The sequence below is a fragment of the Cynara cardunculus genome (genome assembly GCF_001531365.2).
Source record: "Cynara cardunculus var. scolymus isolate 2C chromosome LG 1, CcrdV1, whole genome shotgun sequence".
Lineage (NCBI taxonomy): Eukaryota > Viridiplantae > Streptophyta > Magnoliopsida > Asterales > Asteraceae > Cynara > Cynara cardunculus.
In genome coordinates, this window is record NC_037528.1 from 3491219 (window position 1) to 3501787 (window position 10569).

General features: G+C 35.3%; 1 protein-coding gene across 2 annotated transcripts; it reads right to left on the reverse strand.

Moving 5' to 3' along the window:
- Positions 1-1878: 1878 nt before the first annotated feature.
- LOC112520306 (adenylosuccinate lyase-like) lies at positions 1879-9889 on the reverse strand. Of its 2 annotated transcripts, XM_025128644.1 has the most exons (11): positions 9746-9889; positions 8424-8631; positions 5800-5952; positions 5179-5394; positions 4783-4965; positions 4241-4462; positions 3795-3911; positions 3563-3706; positions 3327-3428; positions 2928-2996; positions 1879-2302 (listed from the first exon to the last, which is right to left on the reverse strand). In XM_025128644.1, exons 2-11 carry the CDS (start codon positions 8616-8618, stop codon positions 2090-2092), a joined length of 1614 nt encoding a protein of 537 aa, XP_024984412.1. In that variant the 5' UTR covers positions 8619-8631; positions 9746-9889; the 3' UTR covers positions 1879-2089. The 2 variants fall into 2 exon arrangements, with proteins under 2 accessions (XP_024984412.1, XP_024984421.1); XM_025128653.1 differs by lacking the exons at positions 8424-8631; positions 9746-9889 and adding an exon at positions 6033-8002.
- Between the last annotated feature and the right edge of the window lie 680 nt (positions 9890-10569).

Here is a 10569-nt window from a genome sequence, read left to right on the forward strand (position 1 = left end):
AACTCTCGACCTCAGGATAACTCAGATTTGCTATGAGACCTACGCGCTAGCCAACTGCGCCACCACCCCAGTTGTGTACCCATTCACTGTTTTATCATCCAAAACCGATTCTTGCCAATGAAATCATGGCTTCGTCCACTTTCTTCCTTCATTCTCACTGTAACGATGGTTGGTATTTGCAAATTCCATCTCTTTCTTGTGGATAGGTAAGAGTGTCAGTTCAATGATTTTCATGAGACGATAAGGGAACACCATCTTCACATAGCCATGGAGGTTTAAAACCTGTCATCTCACTTCCAAGACCATACTCTCTGAATTCATCGCATACAGTCAGCAATTTTACAAAAAACCAAATATGGGTTCACAAATTTTATATTTGAATGACAAGGAAATTTCCAGAATATGAGTTCTAGAAATTTTGGGAAATCATATTCGAAGGGCATAATCGTAACGGTAGTTTTACAAAATACAAAATATGAATTTGAATTTGGAGAGAAAAGAAAGAAGGGGGGGGGGGGGGGGGGGGGGGTTCGCTACTTCGCCATGGAGGTTCAAGCTTTCTTCAAAAATCTGGTCTGCAGGTCTCTTTCCTGTTATCATCTCCAACAACAAAATTCCAAAACTCCATGAAAGACGGTATTCCTCCTAGATTATTGTCGAGGGCCGATATGCTTTCGAGAGAAGTGAGGTTCGCCATGAAAGACGGTATTCCTTAGGTTAATCGGGTTAAAAGAAATTTAAACAACCAAATCCAATATTCGTGGTTTGAAAAATCTTAATCTAAACCAAAGTGCATCTCAAATCATACGAGTTTGTCGGGTATGGGGATCGAAACTCCTCTTCGGTTTTTGTTGGGCCTATCCTCGGTCCACCCCTTGTTTATCCCCGGTAAACAATAAATGGTTCAAAAACTAGTCAAAATTGGTTGAAAAATATACTATATTATACAACACATTAAAATTATATGATTTTATTTATATACATATGGGGATGGGGCGGGTTGGGGAATACATTACCTGGCCTCGGATCCGGTACCCATTTCTACAAGGAATCTCTGCCTCGAACGGGGCGGGTGAACTGGTCCCCAACAAAGCGGGGCAAATCGCCATGTTAGTCAGGTTGATATTTTGGTACATTAAAATATTCTTCTAATCTTAAAATATGTTGTTTAGTCTACTTATAATTCGTTTTTCATTATCAGTCATTTGGTACAAGTTATCCATCATTTCTAAATCTCAAATATATCACGTTCGACTACTTTTTTCAATTTGCATATACATATTCACATTTATTGAATATATATAAAGATATTTAGTTATATAACTTTAAATGAGATTTTAATTAAATATATGACTTTCTAATGAGTATAAAACCATTTTTTAATAAGTCAAGAGGCCATAAATTTAATTAAAAACTCATATTAGATCAAATCACTAAATGTCTCACATATATACAAAGGAGTTATATAAAGATGGAGAACAATATGTACATGAATAGGGTACGTGATGGTGTGATTATCTAATGTACATATTTATAGACTTGACAATTAAATTAAATCGAAGAAATAATAGGGTATAAGGTTCACCGGGTTGGATTGGATTCAAATAATTGTAACCTAATTTCAACCCAATACATACGGTTTTGAAGATTTTACAACTGGCTTAAATATCGGGTTGGGTTATTTCGCGTTAGGTTAGGTTAGATTGATCGGGTATTTGAGCACCCTAATCTCTTCATTGCCCAAGTTTGTTTCATCATTGTCCAAGTTTGTTTCAAGCTTTCCAAAACTTATTTCCTTCAAAAAATTTGACCCCTAAAAGTTTTTTAGCTAAACTTGTGAAGTCATAAATCTAAAAAAAGCATTAACACAGAAGATACGGAAACGAGATGGATTTCTATCATGCATGTGAAGAGATGTTTAAAAACATCTAAAATCACAAAGGCAGTGCCTCAAAAATTGTTCATAACAAGAAGCTCATTTGCAGCAATAAGATTGTGACCAAAATTTTATTGAAACTTAGGCCTACAAGGGAAGGAAATTTGGTAATGAAACCATCCCAGATGTAGTTATAGTTACCTCTTCTAACCTTTAAACATTGGCCCTAATACATGCTTCCTCCACCAATTGAGCTGCAACTCCAACATAGTTGTGGGGGGTCAACTTCAGGAGCTCTGTCTTTGCTTCAACCGGTATTTCTAACCCGTTAATGAATTCTGTAATGCTCTCTTTCGTAACTGCTCTTCCTCTCGTAAGTTCCTTCAGTTTCTCATAAGGCTCCTCGACATCATATCTTCGCATCACCTACACATACAAACATCCACCAACATCTCCATAGGTGAAATCGCAGACAATTTCCATGACATCTAAATGAACAAAAAAGAACTCCATACGAGAATATATATAACAAATTCCCAATAAATGCAACCATTTCCCATGTTGGCAAAATTTCAATTCAAAATCACATTTATGCCCATTAGTAATCAATTATGTTGATTTCAGTCCATAAGATTCTCTCGTTTCGTCATTATTCTGACATTTTAAATATGTGACTCATAGTCAAAAATCTTTGCTAAACTATGCTCAATCAACAATTAAAACATTGCATTTATTTTGTAAAAGAGGGAGTAATGAAATGAACTGAAGAAAAAAGTAAAAATAACTAGTTGGGAAACAGTCCCATGGAACACCATTGAATAATCCACCTCGAAATCTTGGAGTGGTTTATGGTTATTTATAGCATATCATGTAAATAAGTAATCCTGCTCCCCTATGCCTAGGTCTATGAATACTTTGTTATGATAAATAAAATATGGAGCAAAAAACAACTGAAACACAAAAATATAAAGTAAACACGTTCACAATCTTGCAAAACAATGTAACAGAACCATTTTCAAGAAGATATAAATTTTGAAAGCAAGATACATACTGTCTGTATTGGTTCAGCAAGAACCTCCCACGAGTGGTCCAGGTCCTTGTTTAAGGCAGCTTCGTTGACCTACCACAAAAGAAAAAATTAGAACAAGCAGAAAGCTACGAGACAACATACTCCTTTTCTTTTTCAGAAGGATGATGTTCACATTCAGTTTGAATTCTAACCAAACAATTGAAGTTTATGTGAACACTTAAAAACCAATTCATTGTGGGTTAGAATGCCAACAAAGCAACTTCGAAAGCTAGCATTACAACTTATATATGCATAAACATGCAAACAGAATTTTATTTCTACTTCATTTTATTTTAAATGATTGGCATCTACAAGAGAAGTTAACTTTTTCGGGTATAAAAGACCTTCCATGAAACATCAAAAATTCAACTCCTTTATTACCTGAAGCTTCCCAATTCCTACTAGTGCACTCTTGTAAGCGAGAAGTGAATAACCCAAGCCCACACCGATATTTCTCAGAACGGTAGAATCAGTCAAGTCACGCTGCAAATGTGATAGCAATTATGTTAAGTAAATGATTGCATAGTGATGGCAAAAACATCAAGGTCATATTCCTAACCAGAAAACTTAAGTAAAGTAGGCATTGCCTCGAAATCCTGCCATTTAGGTATATATACCTGCCAACGTGAAATAGGCAACTTCATGCTTAAATGGTCTAAAATTGCATTAGCTATTCCAATATTGCCTTCGCTGTTTTCAAAGTCAATGGGGTTCACTTTGTGAGGCATTGTTGATGATCCAATTTCACCGGCCTTAGTTACCTGCACAACTATTTACAATGTCAAGATCCAATAGTTATTGATAAGAAGTACTTATAATTATGACAAAAAAGTACATTGAAACATGCACCTGCTTGAAGTAGCCCACAGAGATATAGCCCCATATGTCTTTATCAAAGTCAAGTAAGATGTTATTAAAGCGGATGAATGAATGGAAAAGTTTAGCCATGTAGTCATGAGGTTCAATCTGCATCAAAGATATGGTTTCAGATATTTCGTCAACAACTACCGCAACTTCAGATAGTTGTTTTAATTTACAGTTCATATATAGCCAAAAGTCATCAAACACGTCTAAAGTCAAAGATTGAAGAGAAGGATAAGAAAGCTTTGTTAATAACTATTTCAAATTGCTGATAAGATTTTTTTAATTTGGGACAATAGAACAGCTATACCAGTTTAAGGACTTCCCCTCCTACCATCTACTTAATATGATTGATTAGCCAGAAAACCGAAACATGCATAAACAGAATAGGAAGAAATAAACATATCTAAAGTAGCCAGGTGTGTAGAACATGCCTGGGTCACGTGTGGATTAAAGCTTAATCCAACAGAGTTCACAAACTGCTCTGCAACCTGTGGCCAATTTACATCAGGATATGCAACAACATGTGCATTGTAGTTACCAACTGCACCTGCAAACTTCCCCAATATATCTATCTGGGAAATATCTCGCCTTTCTCTGCTCAGCCTCTCAGCAAATATTACCATTTCTTTTCCCAACGTTGTAGGTGTAGCTGGCTACAGAACAACATAAAAAAATTGAGTACCCAATTCATACTTACAGATGTCATAAACTAACAGAAATTTCAAGATATAAACGGCTCCCGATTAGAAAGGTTACATCATCAGTAAGGCTAAATAATAGAAGGCATCACCCAGTATGCATGATTCTCACTCTTGGTGAGTATATTTACATGTGCCGCTGGAATTCATAGTTAATATTAGAAACACAGAAAATCGATGCTCAAAAGAAGGATTTCCTTTATTCGCTCTCTTTCGTATGAAAGACATCCATTGACAACAAATGAAAAGATGGTTCCACAATTAAAAAAAACTACCTGTCCATGAGTCCGAGAAAGCATAGGAATGTGAGCATTAGCCTTTGCCATCGTATATATTGCCTTAAGTAAATCATCCATAACCGGAAGAATAACGGAGTTAACTGCTTCTTTCAGCATCAATCCATGTGCAAGGTTGTTTATGTCTTCAGATGTACAGCCAAAATGAAAAAATTCAAGCACCTGTATGAGTTCATTGATATCCGCATTAGGAATTTAGGATAGGGACAGGGATAGGGAGATCATTTATTGATTCAAATATTCAATCAAGATGTTACATGCCTACACAACTGGCATTGCCATTTGAAAAAGAAAATTCTACATGTAGAGTTCAGAAATAAGATTATATCAGAATTTACACATGCTAGGAAACTTGCACACATAATAGATACACACCTTAGCTATTTCTGGATCTTCTTGACATTTTGTTTTAAGAAAATACTCCACTGCTTTGACGTCGTGGTTAGTTATTCTCTCGATATTCTTCACTTGCATTGCATCAGCATCGCTGAATCCATCAATCAATCCTTGCAATTTCATTTGAGCTTCATTGCTAAAGCTGGGAACCTCAGATACTTCAGGAACTTGTGAGAGCTTCAGCAGCCACTTGATCTAAGTTCAAGGGAAAAAAAACTGAATAATCAAACATCAAAAAAAGAAGCAACATGCTGGTTCATTCTGATGATAAATAAAATAGACAAGCAAGGTCAGGTGGTTCCACATGAAAGAGAGATAAGATCAGCCTTCTATCATGTCCTAACTGAAGCTCCGACAAATTGAATCACTGTACGTTTAGAAATTATAAAATAACAAAAACAGAAAAGAAACTATCAAACATCAAAATCACTATGGGGTATCCAACCTATCTTCCTGTACCTTTAGAATTACACAAGGATATGTAACAGTTTTAATATCATTATTGTTAAAACATGTTCTGAGAATTCATAGCACAAAAAATGGCACAATAGCAACTAGATCAACATGATAAGCAATCAGATGATGAAATAAGCAACCTACCTCAACCAGGGTCCGATAGTAGATCAGACCATATTCACTCAAATAGCGGGATAAATCCTTAACCTTATTCCAATAACGACCATCCAGGGGACTTATGGCTGTTAAATTTGAGAGCTCCATCTCAGAAGAAAATTCAGAAGACTTCACTTTAACCTGAATCATAAGTAATCTTTCAGGCAATATAAAAAGGGTACTAAGGTACTTAAGGATGTAAACTGTTAAATTAATTATACAATTCAGCAATTCATTATAATGGGAGCTTAAAAGGTTCCAAAACCATTCCCCTTGTTGCGATCAATCACCAATATGTTTTCTCTATTCGAGTTAAGGAGGAGAGTATAATGCAGGATCGAGAAAGATACAATAAACAGCGATGTAAGTACAGTATACAAATATAACTATGTAATAATTACATTGGTTCCTAAAATGGTAAAAGAGCTGATCGTAGTCAATAAGAACACATGCAGTCTTATCAGTCCCATATACAACCAATCAACTGGGCCCCATTTCTAGGTCTTTCCATCATGAAGAAAGTAAAATATACTTAAGCAAGTACATAAACCATGCATCAAACATAATTCACATTTCAAGTCCCAGTAAGGACTCAGGATACATGAAAATTAACTTTGTAACCATTGGCCTCTAAGGCATATATTAATGTAATACACATGATGTGGCAAACTGATAATAGTGTCTTACAGAAAGAAAATACATACAAAAAGAACAGAGCCACGTTCGTCATATTCAACTTGAATATGAACCAACTAGTATCAAATAAGTAGATAATATTTCGAGTAAAGTACAATCTCTGACACCAAACTATCAGGCAAGTTGTCATTGCTCTTCAGAAATCCCCCTTTCAACCACTGGACAAAATCCTTGTGCACAAAAACTAACCAACTTAACAGGTCCATCTAATAAAAACCTTAAGTTAGAAATATGCAACGCACACCCCATTTTAAGGGGAGTTTAGTTGGTAAATCTAAAAAATAAACACTTCACTATTAAAAAAAATCAAATTCAGTAATAAATTACAAAAAATTATGACCTCGTAGACATGGCTGTCATCCTTTTGCTATTAAAAATTGTGTGTGGAAATACAAAATGGAGTAATCTATAGAACCTCGCCGAAGTCATATGTCTAGTCATATTTGACTTGGAACGGCCAACCTAAAGAAGACAGAAGCTTTGCAAATCACATAAGAATGCTTTGTCGATGGTTCAGTTCAACAAAATTGAAATTCAATTCTACCACTCCACAGTTGTCAATCCCCAAGTCATACAGATTAGCATGCAGAAGCATGAACAGTTGGAACACCATCTGAACCCCTATGGCACCAGGTTCAAATTTGAGTATTTTGATTCTGATTTCAAATCATCTTTAGCATATCTTGTTTCAAACAATCAAGTTTGTTTTGATTTTGAGATGAAAATGAGAATCTTGAATAAGCATGCTTTGAAGAACTTTCAAAAAAAATTAAGAAGCAAAAAGAGATGATTACGAGGTAGAACCTAGAACATGTTTTTAGATTTAAATTGATCCTCAAGTTGAATAACACGAAAATGAGAAAGAAGATGGCTGGAAATTACTTCTTTGGCCTTTTAAAAATGTTCATGTGCTGATGTGCATTAACAATTTTTTAAAGAGCACCATTAAGTTGAGCAATGCCCACATAGAAACATTATCCAGTCGGCGAAGTGGGAAATCCAAACCTCAAATGGCAAAAGTGTTACTTGACGGCTAATCTGGTGGCAGGCGCAATCTTTCCAAGTTTTAATGGATACCATATGATGTCGAATCAAAGATGAACGAAATATTTGGCACTCTTAAGCAGCGGTTACAGGCTATGCTGTTAAAATCGCGATATATCGCCGATATATCCGCGATATATCGGATATCGGACTCTGGAAAAATATCGGTGGTGAAATAGCGGTCAAAATATCGCTTCTGATAATATCGCCGATATTTACCGATATTTTGATGGAAAAATCGGTCCGATATACCGATTTTTGGGCTTTTTTATTACATGTCGGGCTTATTTTTTTGGGCCTCTTTATTTGGTCAACCAGTCAACACATATATTAAGTCCCACGCTTCTTCTCTTCTCGGTTCTTCACAATTCACGCTTCTTCTCTTCTCGGTTCTTTCACAGTTCAAGCTTATTGTTTGCGATTAGCTCGTTTTTTAACACTTTTCCTATTTTGTTTTGTGATACTTGTTTATGTAATGTTTTAGTTTTGAAACTATATTTCTAAACTCTAATTAATGCATATGATATGTTTATGGATGCATACATATAATATATATATATATATATAATTCTAAGAAATATTATATTAACCGCTATTTTGGACCGATATATCATCGATATAACCGATATTTTGTATTTTGACCGCAGTAACAGCATAAGTTACAGGTTATAGGAGATAGCATACTTGACGTAATATGGATTTCTGTTGTCAAAGAAATTGCTTAACATGAAATGCTTGATGATCTTTTAAGATTGAATTTAGAAATTACATAGACAGAGAACAAGAAAATGATGAGCAAAAGCTATTAGAACTAATAGTACAGTAATAAAAAATGATAGTAAATAAATAACCTAACAGGACAAAGCCCTTACCTTTTCTACAGCTTCAATATTATTATTGGCTTCCTTCAAAGTTGCTTTGCAAGTGCAACTTCTGCGAGGAAGTGCCACATAAGATGAAGCACGACATGGAGGCAAAACAGATTGTCCACGGAGGGAACTTGCACGGGTAAAGTATGATGTTGGACAGCCACCATCTGATCCTTTAATACAAGCTCCGGTTTCCATAGTGTGTTAAAAGCTTCAAGAGAATGATGTCCAATCAGATTGATGGTGCTTGATATGGGGGGGAGGGGTTAAGTAAATGAGCAGCACTAATCCTCAACTTTTTTGGTTTGAAGTGCATATATATGCTCGAAAATATATGAAAATCTTAAACGCTCTGACACACAAATCGATTCAACCAAGCCTTAACCCACATAAAATTTGGTGAGATCACATAAAAATAAGGTGATTGTAAGAGAATTGCAACAGAAATAGGAAAGGCCACCACGAAAAGAGATCAACCAGTTGCATCTAAGCATCTAGTGCAAATATGAACAAGCCATCAAAATATGTGGAACAAGGTAGCAGGTTAATTACTACAGAGAAGAATGACAGCACTTGTTGAAAGAGTCTGAGAACACAAATCTCCTATCCTTCGATACTACACTTTGATTATTAAATTTAAGCATGATACTTATCCAAATTCAAAACTGAATTGCATTTTGATGCAAATATCAGCATACTCGTAGCACTTCAGATTAACTTGAATTCATCCAGCAAAATTTTGATGCAAATATCAGCATACTCAACAATGTCCAATTTACAACCTCGTCTTCTTTAGTATAGGAAGGCGGTGACGAACCCAGGATTTTTGTCGAGATGAGGCACCTTTAAATTGGATCAAATGCCCACAAAGCCGTCCGATGTGTTTTTAGGTTTTTTGGTTGATTTCAAGAGAATTTTTCGGTTTTTTGGTTGATTTCAAGGGGCCTTAATCAGTTCTTTGGGTTGATTTCGTAGAATTTCTCAACTTTATGTATTTGATTCTCGTTATACTTCACTTCATTAGAATGTTATGCAAATTAAAATTAACTAACCAAATTTAGAGAGCCCTAGATTGATTAAACAAATTAACATCAACAAGACAACAACTAAGGTTGACAAAACTAAAAATAAGCTAAGAAAATTAACATCAAATTAACATACTACTCAAATGTAAAAACTCAAAAATGAATAAATAAATCATGTAAAGAAATCAATGAAATCATGTAAACATAATTGTATAACATTATAACTAATCAATTTAGGGCAAATGACTAATATCAAATTTAGGGTAAAATTCTAAATTTGAGTTAGGTTATGGATAAAACCTGAACGAGAGATTGAGAGAGTGAGTGTGATAGCCTGACAGAGTGAGAGTCGAAAGAAGTGACCGCAGCGGCGGAGCCTGAGAGGCTGAGAGTGAGAGACCTCGCAGGCAGAAGCTTCAAGCCGAGAGAGGCAGAGGCGGAGGCTATCGGCGCTGTTTGTGTTTAAAAATGTGAACTCCCAACTCTCACTCCTTTATTAAAGGAGAATCAAATATATTACAGTTTTGGTCCTCCATCTTTGTATTTTGTTTAATTACTATTTCATAAATGATCCCTCCCATTCCCATAGACATAGTCCCATGTACGGAGAAATGACATGAAAATGGATCAGATTTCATTTGGTCCCTTAATTTTTAAGATTGGTGCACCTTTAGCCCAGTTATTTCTTAAATATTCTGAAGCACCCTTCAATCTTTAGCGGGTATACTTTTTGTACCCTCAAAAAATTTCTTCTTACAATTTTAGATTGAACGGGTGAATGAGACCCCGTTCCCTAGCCTATAGGTCCTCCCCTATTCATTGGAATGAGTTAGATTCAAACTTTAACTCAATTCTAACTCAATAAATGCGGTTTGGCCTATTTTGTAAATTTAAGTGCCTAATTACTTGGATTGAGTTTTTTTGGGATTTTCGGGTGTGGTTGGTCGAGTTTTTTGAACACTCCTAGTATCAGATGTTGTAAAAAGGGTATTATAGTAATCTTTTGATTCACTCTTATGTTGTTCCAACTATTTTAATGAAATAAAAAAAAATCTTAAGTTTTGCCCCATGAAAATTAGGTCCCACTTACAATTTGCAGGAATAAAATGAATTTTTTGGGGGGG

Coding starts and splice junctions, on each gene's coding strand:
- LOC112520306 (XM_025128644.1), bottom strand. CDS start 8,618: ATGGAAACCGGAGCTTGTATTAAAGGATCAGATGGTGGCTGTCCAACA. Junction 3,707..3,794: donor CTGTGGGCTACTTCAAGCAG/GTGCATGTTTCA, acceptor ATAGTTGTGCAG/GTAACTAAGGCCGGTGAAAT. Junction 2,997..3,326: donor TAGGAATTGGGAAGCTTCAG/GTAATAAAGGAG, acceptor CTTTTGTGGTAG/GTCAACGAAGCTGCCTTAAA.